The 21,390-nt window shown below is 36.3% G+C and overlaps 1 protein-coding gene across 6 annotated transcripts in view; it reads right to left on the bottom strand.

Annotated features, from left to right (window-relative positions):
- Positions 1–21,390, bottom strand: part of ARHGAP15 (Rho GTPase activating protein 15) — a 344,865-nt gene that overhangs the window by 126,822 nt on the left and 196,653 nt on the right. For all 6 annotated transcript variants that reach the window (XM_062637715.1, XM_062637716.1, XM_062637718.1 and 3 more), the window contains 2 exons: positions 12,411–12,533; positions 2,423–2,521 (listed from right to left, as the gene is read on the bottom strand). In XM_062637715.1, the coding sequence (XP_062493699.1) occupies positions 2,423–2,521; positions 12,411–12,533 (222 nt within the window). The remainder of the gene's footprint in view (positions 1–2,422; positions 2,522–12,410; positions 12,534–21,390) is intronic.

Genomic DNA, 21,390 nt, shown 5'->3' with positions numbered 1-21,390 from the left:
TTAATTTAAAAATAGTGTAACTAAACAGGAAATCTTGCCAACAGTTAATAACAACATCTACATTTTTAACCTGTGGGAGAATGTTACTTCAGTTGACTATTATATGCAACCTTATCTACACAGGAAAATGTACTAATTAATATGGTTTATTCAGATTACTGCTAGACTTTTTTATGCACAGTGACAATGCTTTAAAAATCAGAAAAACAAATACAAAATCCATAGGTAAATAATTGAAACCATGAGGTGATAAATAAGAACATAACCATTCAGCAAAAATGGAATGTTCTGTAAGTAACATTTAGGGTTATTTCTCCTAAGGTATTTTTTTTATAATAATCCTATAACTTATATGAAGCACACAAGTAACATTTTTGGTTACAGTATGTAGCTGATATATTTTCTAAATCAGAAAAAAAGCTTTTCTACAACAGCCAATATGCCAGCTGTACTGAGTATCTAGGCCATCTTACTAAGACTATGAAAGTAAACATACAGTTTTCATTAAATGTGCCTTTTCCATAATTGGTACATAAGTATTTCCCATGACTGTGCAGTTGAGTATCTTGGCTGGAGGCATATCTGGCCATTAGGAGGAGGGCTTCAGATCTGTTGAGTCTCAGCCATGCCGGGAGACTTGGCACCTCCACATACTGCTTCCTAATACCAGCCCTGGTATAAAATGTCATCAGAAGCTTGCATAAACATTGGACTTAGCTTCACATAAATTACTGCTGTCCTGAGATACTTTATGCCAGAACTTAGTAAAAACAACACTTTGAGTAAATAAAATGTGAGTAAACGCAAGTATCTTAATCCAAGAAAATGATAATAGAAAAAACTATGCAGCAAATATAAACTCATAAATACAGTGATAAAATGAAATTTTTATCTCTGCCACATGATTAGCTTTTATTTATATATTACACTAACTAAAAAGGGTAGACATCTCTAAGTCACAGCAAGTTTGAAGGAAACACCACAACAATAATGCAATACTCCAAAGGATGAACTCCTTTGAAGAAGCAGTGATAATTTCAGTTTTTTTTCCATGAACATTTTTCTGATAATCACACAGACAATATACATTTAATTAGATGTCTTTGATTTTTCCATTACTGTTCAGCAGTGCAGAGACCTCTGGCCACAATTCTCCTAGAGGATTGGTCAGATATATCTGTGAAATATCTAGTGCATCTTTTGGAGAACCTGTGCTAAGATCAGAACCGAACAGTCAATTAGACATATTCTGCATGGCATGTGTTTTTTATAATCTAATCTCTGCTTTTCCTTTTCATGTTCTGAACTTCTCCTTGCAATTTCTCCTCTATTAATAGTCACTTCACATGTTTCTCCCCTTTGTCTCTCTTTATCCAGACTCCAGCTTTTCTCCAGAAAACCAATGCTACTATCTCCCCCTACTGAAAGAACTCCAGTTTGTTAGTCTTTGACTTCCTGCCAATCGTTCTGGGAATAATAATATCCAAGTGTTCTCTTTGCTGTATAATTAAAGCATGAATTTCCCAGAGTTTGAAACTCCAGGGTAGTTTTATTGCACCTTTCACTATAAAACCAGGTAACAATGATGGAATAAAAATAGCTTTTTCTTTTGTGGTTGACGGTCTAAGCATCTTTTTATTCTTCATTGTTTCCCTTGTTCTGAGACTCCAGTATATGGCAGTGACAATGGGTTCACCCAGCCTTATTCTGAAAATAAATTTTCTATCTTTTGCAAGATATATGTTTCCCCAGATCCCTGGAACAAGTTGTAAACTTGTAACAGATGGTGATGAAGCCACACATTTTTATACAATACATTTTAAGATTCTGCATCTACCGCATGTACCTTCCAAAGAAAATGACCTTCAGTGAGAGAAGATACACTCTGCAGAAAAGAAATCAAGCAACAGTGTTAAGTACATCTTTTCGATACTATGTAAATCCTTCTTATTAATCAAAGCTTTTAATGAGGGTGAATATTCATTCCAATGTTCCTACAATATGATAGATTTTTAAAATAACTGTAAAAATTAGATACCTGCATGTATTAAAAAAATATGGTCATACTAGAATATTTATTTTGGATGAATACAATTCAGGACTTAGGAAAAAGTATTGGCATTATACTAAGCAAAGACTTCAGAGTGAACGTTACTGACATTTTATTGATGTTTAGCATTTTCTTAACCAGAGAATGGCTAAACCAACCACATGTCAAGCAAACTATATGGAAGAGTCAGCATGAATGGATTATGTTGGCTTTTATGAAGAAAATGAACTTACAGAATGTGAGATTGTTCAGTTCGTAACTATATTATAAACTCAAGTGCATGCCTATCATGGCAATTAGAGCAGAGTTAAAACGTTAAAGTTCTGATCACTAGGAGAGAAAAAAGTTAGTGTTAAATATTAAGGTACTTACCTCTTCTTTCAACAGTTTTTATACACAGTCTTACAAACTGGGGGACTGTAGATTTCTCATGTTCACAAACCAAGTGCAAATGGGAGCCAAAAATTTGATCTACATTTGGGAAAAAAAGAGGAAAATACATTAAGGCATATTATTAGTAGTGGGGTTTTTCACCCTTCTGAGCTTGCACATTAATTAAAAGCTCAACTCTCAAAGACGGACAGACAAATTTGGAAACAAGCCCTTTTCAAGTCCTGCTGGTCATTAGCTTCTGCCACAGAACCAAATGTCTCAGGATCTGCTGCTGGTAGCACTTGGATACTGCCTCCTGTGTTCTAATTTCAATTTCTATTTACACATTGGCCTTGATCTTTCTAAAGTCTGAAGGTCTCTGAAGTTTGCTTTGACCCACCATAAAATGTGAAGGCCATACTAGGTGTACAGTTCTGTATCTTGTTGAATCCAAAATCCCACATGATAAGAACTGTTGGTCCAACCTTGAAACTCATATGTCGGGTAGCCTTCTTTTCTATGCATACAGAGATTCTCTCTTCCCATAGAGTACTGTAGGGGTGCAAGTGCCTCAACACTTTGCAACATTAGGACGTAGTACAAATTCATCTCATCTTTGCAGAAGTTTTTTTTAATCACTAAAGTAACCATTTAAAAAAATAGTCTAGGTAACTTTTGATGAGGATTGCATCTTACACCAAGTTTAACTTGTGATTTGTATTGTTTCTTTGATGAATAATCAGTTAATTACATAACGTTACCATTTAGATTTATGATTTCAAAGTTTTGATCAACTTTGAATGTTGATCTTAAAACATATTTATATAAGCAGGTTAAACTTTTCAGATTACTAATTAGCTTCCTTATTTCCACTCTATATGTTTGAAAAATTATGAAACGAGCAATCAGTAACGGGGATGTCGTCAGCTAGAATCAAAATGAATCAAACAGATGAGAGAAACTGCTCAATAGGAGTCAATTAAATGCTGAAACAATAGGAGTGTACTATCATCATTTATCCAAAGAGACAGTCTCCATATAGCATTTCAACAGAGTACCACAGTTTGGAAATTGACCTAGAGGTTTTGAAAATAATTGTATAGATAGCTGAAGGGTTCTAGCACACACCTGGATTCCTCACAGTGAGCCCAACAAGCCTACAACGTCCATGGCACAGGATATTTCCTTCATAGTCAGCCCTACCGTCTTCCACCATAAGCAGCTTGACTGCTGCCTCCTCCAAGAAGCACACCTTTTTCTCACTAACAGGCAGAAAACTATTTGTTTATTTTCTTCTTTACAAAGAGTTTTCTTTTTCCTTTGTTAATCACTACCATTTCTTATTAAGCTTAGATTTCAAGGACAACTTGATTGCGTTTTCTTTCACAGAGTCACATAATAATAGAAGTGGGAAGGAACCACCGGAGGTCATCTAGTCTAACCTCCATCCTCAAGCAGAATCACCTAGATTACATTCCTCAGGATTGTTTCACCAGAGTAGGGAACAATCAGAGAAAGAAGGTAGGGCGCATGGGATGGTTTGAACTTCTTATCAGAAGTTCAAAAAGATGTACCAGGGAATTTATTCCAGCATCTCCCAGTGCATGTGATCTACATTCTGGTAGAGTACATTAAAGCCTCTATTTAAGTTAGTTGGAGTTTCAGCTGCAGAAGGGATGAAGAGCTGGGTTCACAGAACTACACTGAAGAAGGTTGTGTGCATGTGTGGCGTTAAGCATTAGCGAACAGTCTGTTACATGTTTTGGGGTTATGTTTCTGACAAAGCACAGTCTGGTTACATTTTCTTCAGAAAACATTTATAGCTGCCTTCAGTGGTAATTATATATACAGAGATTTATGATTAAAATGTACTAGCTCTTCCTCTTTTGACATCTTAATTGTTTTTTTTTTAAATTTTAGCAAAGACCTGTCAAATTCTTTGCATAATATGGAATGTTTTCCAATGTAAATTACATTAAAAAGAATAAAAATGCATCTTATTTGGTGGACAAAGACACTTGTAAAAGATTTCAGAAGCAAAACAGGCAAAGAGCTACATTGTGTAGATGGCAGTACATGAATAACCAAAACAAAATTAATGTATGCATCTTCAGCAGGTTTTCTTCCCTGTTATAACCAACTTCTTAGGACTATTTTGCAGTTACTTTTTCAATCTCCTGTGTCAATGCAGGTTACTTGGTATTTGTGTGAGGAAATAGTGCAACTGTTTTGCAATTCTCACCTAGTTCATGACTTCTTTTCTGGTGTAGATTCTGCATCTTCAGTAAAATGTTTAACCTCATTTTACATACTTTTTAATACATGGGTGTAGTCACATCCTGTATCCTGCAGTTAAGCTTTAAAATGCGTATTCTTTAGAAGACTGGCACTCAGGATTTTTGTCTTGGGCAGCAAGAGGGAGAGGGAGAGGGCAGCAAATCAGCATTAACAGTTGTTGGCCATCATGTATATTTATAACTACATGAATCCATGAGACACCCAAATATTCTGAATTCTGGATACTCCTAAACCTCAAATTCCATGAGACTATTGTTTTTTTGCTGTACCTGTTGCTGTATGTAAGTATGGGAATGGCAGTAGTTACACTGCCATATTTGCAATCTTAGAGATCAGAGATATAGCTGATGAAAACTCAGCTGAAACTTGTTTATACATTAATTTGAAAATAAGAAATTATAAGAATTGCAAATTATTAACTTTTGTAAACTAGATTATTGTGTAACTAAGATTAAAATGTTTTCTTGTTCTTTTATAGTTGTGTCTATATATATTTAAAAACTAGTTTAAGGAGAACCTATCCAGTTTGTTTTTTTTTTTAATCTAAAAATAAGAACTGCTTCCAAAGGGATAAAAGAAGCAAAAAAGCCTTTGTTTGATTTATTTGTGATAGGACCCTTCAAAACTTCATTTTTTATTACTTGAAAAAAAAAGGATGTACACAACACTCCTAACCTCCTGTTATGACAGTTTATGTTTCTTATCCAGCTTATTTAACTCAAATGCCTGGGAAATAGACACAATTACCACCTTATGGAATGCTACTTAACTTTAAATGCTCCCTTCTGAATAGAAATCCACTTTATCTTCTCAGAGTTATTCCAATTTCTCAGGAATTATTTCCTCTATAGGCTTCTGAAATGCTCTTGTTTCATCATTTAAAAATTTGAACTAACAATTGTTCAGAAATATCTTTTATTAGAACAAAGGCAATTCTCATACAGTGGATTCTGTTCATAAGAGCATGTACAAAAGAGCTGCATACTATGCCCATATACAGCTTTAATCATTCACTCTTTCAGCTGTTATCAATTTAAAACCAATGAAACTCCCACACTGAGTCCATTTGAGCAGTCAATTTTAATATCTTGGGGCATCTGTAGTTATTCTGAATTGGCTGCAAAAGCAGAACTAACAAGTTAAGCTCTAACCATAAGTCTACATCAGGCTGGTAAACCATACATCAAATACAGACAGCTAGTCAATAGTGTAGTATGAAAAACCAACAAGCATTTTTAAGAAGAGCAATATATTCATAATATGTTAGGTGGTATGGTTTACATTAGACATCCCTGATATCTGTGTATTAAACTTTCTGTTTAAGAATGAGGGGTGTGTTACAGCTTTGCACGTGGATATGAGACACCAGAAGAGGAGGGAATGGACATTTGCAACTTGTATAATATAAGATGATGATTACAACTGCAATGTATTGCTCATTCTGGTGAGCTCCAAGTTTTCCCTGAGCCTGACAGAGCTACTTTTTTGAGTAGCTCTCGCAGGCTGCAGCAAAGCCACTAATTCTGAGCTGCAGAAATCTTGTCTGTGGGAGACAATACTTCTGGAAAAGAAACAATTAAAATAAAATCACTAAAGCCACATCCTTACCAAGAATGTCATTGTTAAATTTTTTTTGGTGCACATGGATAAGATGTGGCCACACTTGGAAGGAGCTCATACTTGAGTGTTTTTTCTTAAAAAAAAATGAGAAGGACATGGCTAATATTCCCATTTCTTGTGTAGAAGCTCAGATTCTGATGTGAGAGGAGAAGTTATAATGGCGTAATGTCCAAGTTTTTAGAAATGTGAATGATATCTATGTAATTCAGTGTCTTCCAGGAACAAAATTAACTCTGCTAGATCTGGATTTGAACTGCTGGACTACCAGAGCTTTGTAGCAGTGTGTAAGTTTTTTGATTTCTTTGTATCTGTTTGAATGTTAAGAGGGAAAAGGGGAAAGAGAACAAAAAAACACAAAATAAGAGGAATTAACAGAAGGAGGTATACAACAGTAGTCACCACAGCAGTGAATTTTCTGGAAGGTCAAGAGTTGTAGTTGGAAAGAGTCATATTCTGAAAGGCAACTTCTAGCTGCCCAACCTGTATTCAGACATACTAAGTCAGACATTAAAACAATGCTGGTTCCAGACTGGGGCTCCAAATATTGCCACAATGCTTTTACAATAAATGGGCCAGGTCCTCAGATGACTGAAGATGGCGAGGTTGTCAATGGAGATCCTCTGATTTATGCTATCTGGGAGTCTTGCCAGTCCTTTTAACTTGGAGATTTACTATACATAGTTGATCTGTGGTAGTCATTAATTAAAAAAAAAAAATTACATTTGTGAACAGTTACTATTAAGTGTCATGTGAGCTGCCAGATTTGTTTCACATTCTCAGAAAAAAGGAACATAGAGAATACTTACAGACACCGGTCTCTTTTATGAAATGATGGTGTTTTGCTGTGGACAATAGCTCATTTGAATTCAAAGAGAGTGAGTCTGCTGGTTTTAAACCACGGCAACTCCTCAAAACAGGTCTCCAGAAATGAGATATTTTACGATTATCTGAGTTATTTCTGACCATCATGTCAAAGGAAAAAATCCATTTGTCCTGTTGTTGGTCATCCATAATGTTTGGGAAATGTACTTCCAAATATCCAGGGAGTGGCCAAAGAAAGAAACACCTTTGTAATCCACTGTCTATGCAAGACAAAACAAATATTTCCTAATTTTCCATAAGTTATTACGAGCACTAACTCACTTGCTAAATGCCTTCATAACCCACAAAAATTACAGAATACACTGAAGGTAGGTCTTGATCTACTCTTTTGGACTTCAATGTACTGGAGGAAAGGGATGCCATCCAGAGGGACCTAGACAGGCTGAAGAGATGGGCCTGTGCAAACCTCATGAAGTTCAACAAAGCAAAATGCAAGGCCTACACCTGGGTTGGGGCAATCCCAGACACAAATACAAGTTAGGCAGAGAAGAGATTCAGAGCAGCCGTGTGGAGAAAGACTTGTGGATGTTGGTAAATGAGAAACTGAACATAAGCTGGCAGTGTGTGCTTGCGGCACAGAAAAACAACCACATACTGGGCTGCATCAAAAACAGTGTGACCAGCAGGTCGAGGCAGAGTAGACTCTGCTCTTGTGAGACCCCACCTGGAGTATTGTGTGCATTTCTGGTATTCTCAACATAAGAAGGACATGCACCTTTTGGAGCAAGTCCAGAGGAGGGCCACAAGGATGATAAAGGGACTGGATCACCTCCCACATGAAGGCAGGCTGACACAGTTGGGGCTGTTCAGCCTGGAGAAGCCTGGGTGGAGACCCCGGTATCTGAAGGGGGCCTACAGGGATGCTGGAGAGGGACTCTTTCATTAGGGATTATAGTGATAGGACAAAAGGTAATGGGTTTAAACTTCAACAAAGGAAGTTCATGTTAGATATAAGGAAGAAGTTCTTTAATGTGAGGGTGGTGAGGCACCGGAACAGGCTGCCAAAAAGAAGTGGTAAATGCTTCCTCCCTGGTAGTGTTCAAGGCCAGGTTGGACAGGGCCTTGAGCAAGCTAGTGTACTGGGAGGTGTCCCTGCCCAGCAAAGGGGGGTTGGAGCTGTATGATCTTAAGGTCCTTTCCAACTCTAACCATTCTATGATTCTATGACTCCTTATGGGCATTACACTCATTACACTGAACTACTCCAAGGTCCTCTGAAACTTATGAGACAGTAAAGACATTTTCCCTTGTCTGGAATCAACATGGTTGGTGATCTCTGTGCTGCTGTCTGCACAGGCACCAACATATGCTGAGCCTCATTCTATAGGCTATCAAGCCAAATCACAGCTAGTTCCTTGCACTAGCAATTGAGTGGCTTGTATTTTAACCTTGGAACAGTTGTAACCATTCCAACTTTTATGCTTTTTTGGGGTTTTCCTTAAATTAACTTACAAAATAAACCCAGTGAAGTTCCTTCAGTGTTTAGCTTTTGGGAAAATAAAAAAATAAAAAAATCCACCGCCAAAAAATCTAGATTAATTTCTTGCCAGCTGCATAGTTGCATTTTCCTTTTTTCCCACAGTGTCATTTTTGTTGTTACTCATGGTTTTTTACCATTTACTGAAAGTGTATTTTGTGATAGTCTACTACCGACACAACCACCATAGCTTTATAATCACATTTTCACAAAAGTAATTTTTCTTTTGATTGTGAACTAGGAAGGCTCAGAAATCAGGAAGTTAGCAGGCCAATATCAAGTTGAAGGTTGGCAAGTCATTTTGGGTAATATTATATCATGACAAAGCTTAAACACAAAGATCAAAGTTCAATTATAGACTATAAAGTAGTTTTAAAAGAGAAGATTTATATATTATTTTTCTAGCTTATTAGTGCAGATTCTGTAAATTCTGAGGATGTTTCAATCCCAAGGAACTGAGGAACCCTGCCCTAGCATATAAATTTGAACGCAGTTATTCTCAAAATAATACTATTAAATGGCAGACATGGAACTGCTTCTCATTTAATATTTATGGGTTTGCACGCATGTGTATATATATGAATTTAACTCTTCATATAGACACATAACACAAAAATAGTGTATTATACATCATCTCAGAAATGGTTCAAAATGTTTCTAGACCAAAAATATTTTGTTTAAGCATGAGTGTGATGGAATGAAAAGGACTGATGATCTTCATTAGAGCTCTCACAGGAGCATGAAAAAACCCAGTTACCAGCTCATCACAATGAATGGAGTCAATGTTCTCTTCCCATTCTGGCTTCTTTTATGCAGAGGATGGGACAGCAAATGGGACAGCAATGACAAAAATAACTTTTTGTCATGTAAAGCATCAGCATGTCTTCATTTTTGGATCAGCATGTAACTAACATTTACACGCTGGTCTGCTACATTCTCTTGTTTGATTGCTATCCTCTTACTTCTTATTCTTCTCATTTACCAACTACCTACTTTATTTACTACATTCTACATAAAAAAAGTTTTGTAAAGAGTTAAATAGCAATCATGTAATTTCTAGATTTTATGATAACAGTGTTGGCAGAACAAAGTACCCCAGGAGATCAAACTGCTATTTAATTTTGAAGCCTGTATTCCCAAATTTGGTTAATGTGGAGAAATGTGTTGAGTCTTCTGGCCAAGTGTGTACACATCAGTGACTAACAGACCACAGAACTGTGTTTAAGTGAACTTCCCACCTTAAAATGTATTTACCCATGACTATAATTTATGTGTTAAATTTATTGGAGTTTTGATTCCAATGTGACATACAATGCAAAAAATCAATATAGATTTGAGAGTTTTATAGTGCCCCTGGCAAATATGAATAGCACTTGATGAAAAATGAAGGTTTCACGGCACCTACAGTACCACTACATTGGAGTAATTAACACCTCACGCTTCACCGATATTTATATCAATTCTTCACTGGCACACAGAACAGCTCTTTGTCAAAAATTTGGTACGAAGATATCCTGCAAGGCTTTAGATGCACTTTTATTACAAGCCCATATTTTAAGGGATTTACAATTCTGACAGAAGTATTTCCCTATGGGAATAAAGTTAGGATGCATGTTCTCAGAGTTGGAGGAATTTTTTCTTGTAAAAATGGTTAACATTTTTTCCCTTAAGGAAGGAGCAAATAAATAGTTTCAAGAGGTTTCTGCAACTATTTACATCATCTTTAGGAAAAAAAAAAAATAGATGCATCTTATAATACAGAATTTGACAAGCTTTTCATCTTTAAGGTAGATGGTTGCATCTTGTGATTTAAAAATATTCTAAGGGGAGCCTAAAAATTAACATTTAAAATTGGTCTCTGTATAAGTACTGTAACTGCATTTTCATAACATTTTAATGGATTAAGGGACAAACTCTGGTGAAGACAATGAAGGAACCTTATCACATAGACTTACTGGAGGTTGGAACTGAGCCTTGCTAAAGAATCCTGCCTCATTTGCATGGCCAGAACCTAAACCTAATGAAACTTCATGGTAGATAACTAACATGTTTTCTTCATGGCGACATTAGTTTGGTAATAAAACCGTGCCAGGTACTGATTCTGAATTACTGTGTCACAAATCGTATACCTTCATTATCTATGGAAGAGTATCCCAGGTAGAACCAAGCTATGTTTATTAATCAAGAACTTAATGCAACTGCAGCCAAAACCAAATTCATGTGTCTTTCCTAGACAGATATATTAGAGGCTGGAATTGAGTTATGCTAATTAATATGTGTTTGTTAAAAAGGATCACATGTGATCCCTATGTAGCACTGCAGGAGATTCATCAGCCACACTTTGTTAAACTAAAAATACAATCCTTAAATCCAGAAATTAAAAGACTATAAATTACTCTTCTATTACTGTAATAACTGAAACAAACTAACATGATGCATTCAAATCCTACCCTCAACCCAAGAGTACTTCAAAGAGGCAAAGCCCTCAAACCTGTTGAAATGAGATACTCTGAATGTGTAAAAACAGATCCTGAAAGCTTGTTGTGTGAGTGTGCACACCTCACACACATTATTTATGTATAATAACTTTCTTTTTTTTTTAAGTTTCTGTGGCAGTTAGAAACAGAAGCTCATAATCAAGGCACAAAATGATTTAATATAATGAAGACGCACTTACACTAAGTATCATTGCACTGAACATTTCTGCAGATATCTAAAACATAAGAACTTAATTCCTAAAATCTTCTCCTCTTCAGACATGGGCCCAGCTGGTGTTTAACTCCTGTGACTGCTTTAGATTTTGCTGGCTGGGGTCAATCTCTTGGCTCAGCACAGACAAGTTTAACATACACTAGCAACACCCCTTGCCTTTTTTGACCCACCACTGGAAAACTCACACTCCAGAGACTGACAGGGGCTGCTGGCAAAATGCTTCTTTCTAGTCAATTTGCATGTGCAGTTGTGGGTTTCACACATAATAATTTGGGAGTGTGTAAATTTTTAAGGCATTATTCTGGACAATGTTTGAAAACATGGCTTTGCTTCATTATTAGTGGTCAGAATGCTACTGCCTTCAAGTCAACTACCAGCTTCTTAGCAAAACACTTCTTGGATAAACTAACAAACAAATTTCATCAAAGAAGCAATTTTTTAAGGGTGTGTGAAATTGATGGCTGACTGACTTAGCAAGAAATTGTAGTAGGAAAAGAATAACAGATTCAGGGCATTTATTATTCACTGGCACGTATTTTAAATTGATCAAAATGTATTTTGTAGGAGTGTTAGAAAAATAATGAGAGAAGACAGCAGAAAGTATTTCAGTCTACCTTAGAAAACAAATCAGTCAGCACAGCATCTGAAGTTCCTATTTCAGGTTTTAAAATATAAAACTATATCAACATTCTTTTCTCAAGAAATTAAGTTGTGCAGAATGTGATTTGCAATGTGCATGATGAGTGCCTGTGTTAAATGGAGGGGATTTTACCACGTTGCACATCAAAACAGAAAAATTGAAGCAGCAGTCTGATAGCACAAAGACAGATGTAAACATACACTAATTTACAGTTCAGTAGTGCAAGCTGCATGAGCTACACTAAGAAAACAATATCTAAGATGCATTTGTCCAATGCACCTACTCATTTAACAGAGAATGAAAAATTATTTTGTGATTTTTTTTCTTTTTACTATGAAAAGGTCATAAAACCAACACACCTTTAATAAGTCCCTTTTCTTGCAATGTTTTCAAGGAGGGCCTTCGGGAGATGAACTTCTTTAATCTGCTTTTAACTCGGTTTCTGTCATTTGTGTCAGAGGCACTGTAGCTCAGCCTGAAAACTAAAGGAATCAAAAAGAAGCATTCAGTGAAATTGTATTTTAAAACTAATAGCAGTTTGCTCAAATATCCTTAAAAAGTAGTGGCCATAGCCACCCTAGTAAAATCATGCAGTAGGTCAGCAGTGTAGAAGTTTGGATAGTGCAAAACATCTGGTTAATACTTTTGTGAATAAACATGATGACTTCATTCTGCTGGTTAGTCACAGAGTTATATTATTTGTTGCCTGTAAGTATTTGGATGGCGACCAGTTTACTCATGAAATGATCACTAATCCCACAAGTTTTACATGGATGATTTTTCAACTAAAACTCTGGACTCAGCGTGCTATGCCCTATTAGGTATATACTACTTGTTATGAAAAAGGGTGGATGGTTCACCACTAGTGGAGGACTGAATTCTCTTGCCAAGACAGATTAAGCATTATATATATATTTAATGCAGCTATAGAAAATATGGCTATGTGCCATGAAATGTGTGCGAGGTGCATTAATTTATGGGGAAAAATGTATTCCCGTCTTAAAGATTATATTTTAAATACTTAGGCATTTATGAAACTGAGAAACATTTGGACCTCAATTTATTCCTGCTCTGTGTCAAGAAGACATAGAACCGAGCTGCACAAAATCCCCTGGAGAAAGTTTCAAAGGTATAAATTTAACTTTTTCTCTGCTCAGGTGCTTGCAGGGCACTGTCATAGCTACCAAAATAGGCAGTATTAGTGTGAAAGAGAAATCAACATGCTCCAGAAGCAGCAGCAATGTCATGGGAAGACCTTCTTCAAAGATTTCCTTGGACAGTCAGATTTTTAAAGTCTGATAACAATTCACTTGGGCCTCACCACCCTTGAATAACCCTTGTCCTGTGTGCGCTTGAGCTTTCACGCTTGCCCATTCCCTCAAATGCTGAGTAGGAGAATAGGGAACCAGAGCTCTCCTGCTTTCCCTGGCAAGGGCCTCCAGCTGACAGAGGGGCTTTTGCTTCCTGTGGAAAATAATAGCTTTCCATCTTCTCTTGAAAATCAACAAATCAATCAATCAATCCACCAAAACACAGCATTGTCCACAAGTTAAACTTGCAGGAATTGGTCAGTCCATTGTCTCTTCAACAGAATTTCTAAACAGTACCCTGGATAATTTAGCTGCAGTTACAGAGATGTTTCCTAATCTCCACATCCAGACCGAATCTTGCCTATAATGCAGTGATCTTCATATAGAGGATCCAAGGGTAGAGAGATAGCTAAAATAAAATTATGATCAATGTTATTGGGTCATTTTGTAGCAAGAAGTTATAAACAGAACCAGAATGTTTAAACATGCACAATTATAAAACAATGGCAAGCTAGAACAACTGGTTAAACAACAGTAACAACCCTGGAATATTGTGGTTTGCATTAGAAATCTGATTTTAACAGCCAAACTTCTGAAATAGTTTACGTTTTGCTGTTGTCAAGGGAGAAAAACTTGCCAAATTTTTCAAGTAAATAGAACATAGCCAATTAAGGAAAGCAATATTTAAACACATGCCTATGATGATCAGAGCATAGTTTGCTTCTGATTTCACTACTGATTTTAACAGAAGAGTGCTTCATTTTCCCACAGCACTAAAATGACCCCACACATACTTCCACAAACTAGTAATCACACAGGACAAATAAAATGACACTTTATTGGAAAATACATAGCTTGGTACAGTAATCCATCACTTATGAAAAATAGAATTCACATTTTTTAATGGTAGCATTCTTGGAGTGATGTATCATAATATAAAGATTAGCATTCAATTGATGGTTGGTGCTTTTTTAACATTATAGTGGAGGACTTTTTGTTTGAAATTGAGTAGTCCTTGGCAGGGACAAGCTGAAATTCCAAGTTTACTTGGATGCGCTATAAAAAGAACAACAAATGGATGTTTCTAATTCTGCATCTTAATGGTATTTTGAAACAGTGAATTGTGTTGAGTTTGGGGACTCACTTGTTGCTTATGGTCATTTTGTCCATAGTGATTCGTATTTGCGTTTGCTTTTTCCCAACTTAGAGTGAAGCTTCCTCAGTATAAAGCATAGAATAGCTAGGGTTGGAAAGAACCTTAAGATCATCTAGTTCCAACAAACCTGCCATGGGTAGGGACACCTCACACTAAACCATGTCACCCAAGGCTTCATCCAACCTGGCCTTGAACACCGCCAGGGATGGAGCATTCACAGCCACACTGGGCAACTCATTCCAGTGCCTCACCACCCTCACAGTAAAGAATTTTTTCCTTATATCCAATCTAAACTTCCCCTGTTTAAGTTTGAACCCGTTACCTCTTGTCCTATCACCACAGTCCCTAATGAAGAGTCCCTCCACAGCATCCCTATAGGCCCTCTTCAAAAACTGGAAGGCTGCTATGAGGTCTCCATGCAGCTCTCTCTTCTCCAGGCTGAACAGCCCCAACTTCCTCAGCCTATCTTCATACGGGAGGTGCTCCAGTCCCCTGATCATCCTCGTGGCCCTTCTCTGGACTTGTTCCAATAGTTCCATGTCCTTTTCATGTTGAGGAGACCAGAACTGCACACAATACTCCAAGTGAGGTCTCACAAGAGCAGAGTAGAGGGCAGGAGTGAAAATATCTTTTAAGCCACTTAATGTGCCTGCCACATTTTCCATTTTGCAGGACTCTGACGCATTTTTGCCCACTTGAACTACATGCTTAGCTCTGATTATACACCAGATTTGTGAAGATATTCTAACTGGAGTGAATGTGGTCATACAGTGAATGGTAAGATCCCTCTGTTTAGAATGATGTATTAACCCAGCTGGAAGTTTTATACCTGAAACAGCTATTATGGTGTTAAAACTACATCTAGAGGTAGGAATAATTATTGTTATGGACACTTTTGTATGCTCCATGTTGAGTTGTATAACACATAGTTAAAAACAGCAGCAAAGTTAATTTCAATGAATTTCTTATTTTATTCTATTAAGCATGTGTGAGTCACCAGAGGGAAACTCCAAGGATGCCAGAAATTCAAGGGTTTAGATAGCATGTTCCAAAACCAACCTTCGCCAGAAATATTCTTGTTGGGATCTCACTTAGAAATACTTCTTCTCTTGCCAAACCATTCTTCTCGTGATAACCCCACATTAAAATGATTTTGCTATTATATTTGGAAATACAAAGAGGACCAAATGTTGCTTCCAAATAATAATTAAAAAGTAGTTATAAAACTCAAACCAAATAATTTATATCTTTGTAGTACCTTCCCTTTTAAATTTCAGGTTCTCACTTCAGCCATAAGAATCATCCATGAAAGAGAGCTGGCAAAAGTTAAACAACATAAAAAAGTGGAAAGTGGTTCCATACAGATGTTATACAGGCTACTTAAGGACCTCAGTATAAAATAATAGGAAATAAAATCTACTGCTTTTTCTACTGTATGTTCCCTGGTATACACTGGATAGATGTGCCATGTGATTCCTTGTACTAAATAACCCCATACTCTTGATTTCTAAAGCTACACACACTGACATATTCACATTAATGTTTCAAGATCAACATAGACAAGAAAGATAATTCCCCTCCCTTTGCGCAGACTTCATTTAAGTACTTCTTATGTTGCTTCTGAGACAGAAAAAGGAAACACATGCTTGCTCTGGGTGGGTCCAGGGTTTTTTATAGTACATGTATAGGAGAACCCAACAGAGTCCAATATTATGCTAAATTTCTTCTGCAAGTGCAAGTGGTTGCAAGGACACTTCAATCCAACACCAAAAATGTAACCTGAATACTGGTTGACTTCCATGTTTAGCTGGAAATAAAGTTGGACCCTGATATCCAGAAAAGCATTTATAGTGACTTTGGTCACTTTATGATATATCTATTTTTCCCACAGGTGGGAGAGGTATGAAGGGACAAATGAAAAAAAAGACAAGACCTTTTCCTCAGATAATTTACTCTAGAAATAAGACATATGAAATGACAACAGTTTATCACATTAGAGAAGTGCAATAGAGATTGAGTAAAAAAAAAAAAAAAAAGAATGTATAAACACATCTTTGGCCCTTCATGTTGGATAGCACTGAAACAGCATCAGCTGAATTAGGAAGGATAATTATAAACTAAATTCTCTGGGGGGAAAAAAAAGAGAAACACGAAGTAAAGAAAACTGACCTGTCTTTTTTTTGGACCCTTATACTTAGTTGCATCAATACTTAGTCATTGATGCAACTCTAACCTTAATATTCCTCATAACATATAAATACAAGAGTATCATGTAAAATGACAAAATAGAGTCTGTACAAGAGTTTTTACACAAGAAGACAGGTGGAAAGAAAGAATTATGCATTACCTCCAAATCACAGAGTTCTGCAGAAATAATACCATCAGAGTCAAAGTTTTGAGATGTACACACGAAGAATTACTTGCTGCAATTTAGTGCACTAAATTGTATATATAATGCAATGAGAGTAAACATAATTTAAGCAGAAATAAACAGTAGCTAACATATTTACAAGGTGAAGTTACAAAAGCCTTCCTTTAGAGTTTTGCCCTGGCCACAACCAGAAGAACCAGACAATGCCCTAATCTAATCTTTTCAGGGCAAAGATCAAAATTTTTATGAGATGCCTTTTGGTAAATTTAGTCAAGTATGCAGACAATATATTTCTAGAAGACTGTTTTTCCTGGTTGTGATGTTCTGCACAGAACCTGAGTGATTCAGAAAACAAAATATTTTCATATGTTTGAAACAGCTCCATATTTTATTGGCAAGATTTTGTAACTCCATGTAACACGATCTCACATTTCTTCCAATGACTTTTATTTCACTCTGAATTTACAAAACATTTATACATAATTCAAATGGTTTACCTATGATTGCTTCCTGCCAGGTACACTATACCTGAAGACTTCAAACATGTTGAAAACATCGGTTTTATGAAGAACTACTCATTAATGACTTTCTGAACTGTGACAATGGGTATTGACAGTGCTTGTCAGACTAAAGCACTATTGATTGTTTCACATCATGTGTATTGCAAAACCAATTTCTTCCAAGTACCTCTTCCTAACTGAAATATTATTATTATGATGCTTATCTGTATATTAGAGCATCCCAAATTATCCTATGCAATACATTTGGATAGAAAGGGCTCATACAGAATGAAAAGCAGCCCTGGGAGTGGATAAGGAATTAAGAAATTTGAAGAGCCTTACATTCATACTTCCTCTTTCATCAGCTTTCTTCTGCAGGAAAAAAAAAAACAAACCAAAAAAACAAAAAACAAACAGCAAACCACAACTCATCTGAACCACACAATTTTTTTTCATCTTCTGGAGGACCTTAAAATTTCAGGAAGTTCTGGAGATAACTTTTAGTATAAAAGTAACACCCATAAACTGAGACTTAATAATTCTTTTCCCAAGGAATACTGAAATTGACAAGCTTGACCATTCAAAATACAGAATACACTGATCAAAATCCTAGCTTAACTTTCTTAAAATACACATGAACAGATCCATGGGCTTAACTGTGATCTCTGATTCATTAAGCTAACAATTTTCTGAAGTGCTTTACAGCTTCATATCCAGAGTCTTTAACAGCATCTTGCAGGACTGAAACAAATCTAAGACGGTAATAGGGGAGGTAGAAGTAGGTCCTATGACTTTTTTATAATGAAAGTGCCAGTCTAAAAGCAGTTCTATCACATATGTGTGAAAATATTAATTTAAAGGTATTAATTAGATAATTAATTAGTTTCAAGTAATGGGAATGCTTAATTGCTGAGAGTCTCATCCCTCTGAAGAAATATATCTTAACATGAAGAAGCATATGACTATGCCTATGTTACAGGAAACACTGTAATTTAAGAATATGTAATGACTCATGACTTTAAGTTTTATTGGATTTCATTGGAACTTGAAATTCAGCATTTATTCAGATATTTTTGGCCTGCAGCAGATGTAAGACTACCACTAGTTCTTTAAGGAGCAGCATGCATTGTTGCCTGCATAAATAGTAAGTTTTTCAACATGCACCAAAGTTTTGAGACTGACACCACCAAGTCCCTGCCCCCTTTTTCTTTCATGCTCTGAGATGGAGTCAATAAAGTCTGCTCATGAAGAATAAAGAATTCACTTCATCTGCTTTATTTAGATAATGACTTTTGTCAGTCATCCTATTTTATATCTTAGTGCAATTCTTCGGCAGGTTACATAAGTTATCCCCGCACTATAATTACTATATGCTTTTTGTTAAAGAGTACAATGAGAGGCTGTTTACAAGAACTATAAAAATGACTGGCAGGTGAAGTGGAGAAATCAGGCATTACCCCTAATCCATATGTTTATGATAAACTTTAAAATTACAGATTTTCTAGCTACAGAGCACAGATCCAAGGACTGCAGCATCAGGTAAGAGAATGGGTATCGTTAGCCAGAGATCCCAGGAAGATTTTGTTTGCATAAGCACCAAAGGGCCTGAGGTCATTCAGGTTTATGGTCTTAAACCAGATATTTGTCACAGCAAGTATATCTACATTTACAAATGTTTGGGCAGCAAGCTCAGAAATAAACAACAGGAAAAAGAAAACAGTGATTATATAGCACAAATAACTTGTCTGTAATATGACAGCCTAACAACTTAAGTGCTTGGTAGTGTCATTACACTTCATGAAATTGGTGGGCATTAGCAGTAAAGATTCAATAAAATGACTATATAATTCATATTTTGCATCATGCTGTTATGCATATAAACTTTTTAAAAATTTTGTCCCCCACTCATAAGAAACGGAAATAAATGAATAGTATGTTAAACACCACTACATGCTCACATTGTGAAACAAACTGGCACTCCCCACACAGATTTTGTTAGTGGTATCTACACCATAAATATTTAGAAAAGTAAAGCAATATTTCTAAGTATGTATTGGATTTATAAAGGAAGATCATACTAAACTAATCTGAAATATTTCTTTAATAAAATAAACGGTCTTCTTTAGAAAAAGGAAATGTAAGAGACAAAATCTATTTGGACTTCAGTTGTGCATTTGATATGATGCCAAATGGGAAATTGTTATCCAAACTAGAGTTGATGTAGAGAATTAAAACAATAATTGTGAAGTGACTAAATAAGGTGTTAAAATGACCTTTATTTAAAGGAAAACTACTGCATTGAAGGAAAGTTACCAGTGCAACTGGTGGAACTGACCTTTGTGCTTTCATTAATGTCTTCAACAGAAGAAGTAGGAGCATTCCAAAACTATCTGTTGGTGAATCAAGTCTGGGAAGCATCATCAATTTGACAAGAATAGGGATATGAGACAAAATCTCAGTAACATTGAGATCGGAATCTAGAGAAGCCAGAACTCCTAGTACTCAATGCATGGTTAAGGAAGGATTAATGCAGAATATTTTTTTCTTATGAGTGTGCAGCCTTGGACACTCATGTGTGAGGTGGAAATTCACACCAGGTGCAGGCAGCAGCCGTGAGAAGAACCAGGAGAATGTGGCTGCTGAGCTTTCAAAAGCAGATGGGGAGCTTAGCACATGTGGCCAGTTAGAAAATGGCTGAGAAAGGCTGTGATTGTTCTCTATGAATTTGTTGGTGGGAGTGGGAAAAGGAGCAGGAGAGGAGAAGAGGACAGCAGGGAGGGAGAAGAGCATTTTAAACTGCAGAACAATGTTGGCACAAGAATAAATGAGTATAAACTGGCCATAATATGAAGTTCTAAAGCACCCTTTCAAAGAAGTCGTGGTGGCAAATAAAACTGAAAGAACTTAAGGTGAAGCTTAATAAATTTGTGAAAGAGGATACAAAACAAGTTACCTTGTGACAGGAGGGAAGGGACTAGATCAGCCAGGGCACCCTAAGCCTTTCTTTCCACATTTTTTTTGGCATTGTCACAAGATTAGAAATGTTATTATACACACTTAACTTGACTACAAAAACCACAATGCCAGAAATCAATGAATTCGTTTTATTCACACAGTACGACCAGTTTATGTTCATCTAATGTAAACCATGTGGGACTTGGATGAAATCTGCTGCAGTACACAAAGTCAGACTATTCAGGCTCTAGGAAGAGAGAGTACAGCATGCTTAGGAAGGGGAAACTGGTCTCTCCTAGCTCGTGTCAGGGATTAGGACTCGACAGTCTCTTTGCAAATACTAGCTGCTGTTCTTTATCTACCCTGTACTGAGAGTGATTTTGTATGAACACAGATCACTGAGGACTCACTCATCTCATCTCAAGCCTCCTTCAGCAGCTGCTTTCTATAAATTTTCAGGTAAAGAGTGATCTAATTACAGATGATTATGGACAAAAAAAGGAGCATGATGGAGATGCTTTTTGAATTTGGTGTACTGCTCTTTAGAGAGGCTTGCTAAAATTCCCAGGAGAATTTTACACACAAGAGTGGAAGGGTAGTCCTTGACCTCTGCTATCTGGGTGACTCACTGTTGCCCTATTCCACTGTTTTCAGCCATAGAGTATCATTCGCTCATATAAAACACAGTAGTTATTGAGAAAAAAAAAAACTGCAATATTTGAATTAATGACTTTTGGAGTTGATGTATATACTATAAAAATATTTAAGCAGACTTCCCCAAAAGAAAAAAACATGCAACTAAAGGTTGAGGAAGATAGTGCAAGATTCCTAATAGTGTTGAACAAGTAATGTACAACAAATAATGCATTCGGTATTTTTTAGAATATGGAGTTCTGGTTGGGTTTTTTTTTTCCCCTTCTGTTGTGGAATATATGTAAATAAATTTCAAGTCTTTAAGCTTACCTTCTGAATGAGTTACTCTAAAAAAAACCTTTTCAACCTTTTCCAGATAATATGAATAGTCATCACTTACACTAAATGCTCTGG

This window comes from Pezoporus occidentalis, unplaced genomic scaffold, assembly GCF_034315485.1.
Source record: "Pezoporus occidentalis ecotype Australia unplaced genomic scaffold, CSIRO_AGI_Poc_V1 ctg54, whole genome shotgun sequence".
In the NCBI taxonomy this organism is placed as follows: domain Eukaryota; kingdom Metazoa; phylum Chordata; class Aves; order Psittaciformes; family Psittacidae; genus Pezoporus; species Pezoporus occidentalis.
The sequence above is the reverse complement of the archived record's forward strand: the minus strand, read 5'-3'. Positions and strand labels throughout refer to the sequence as shown.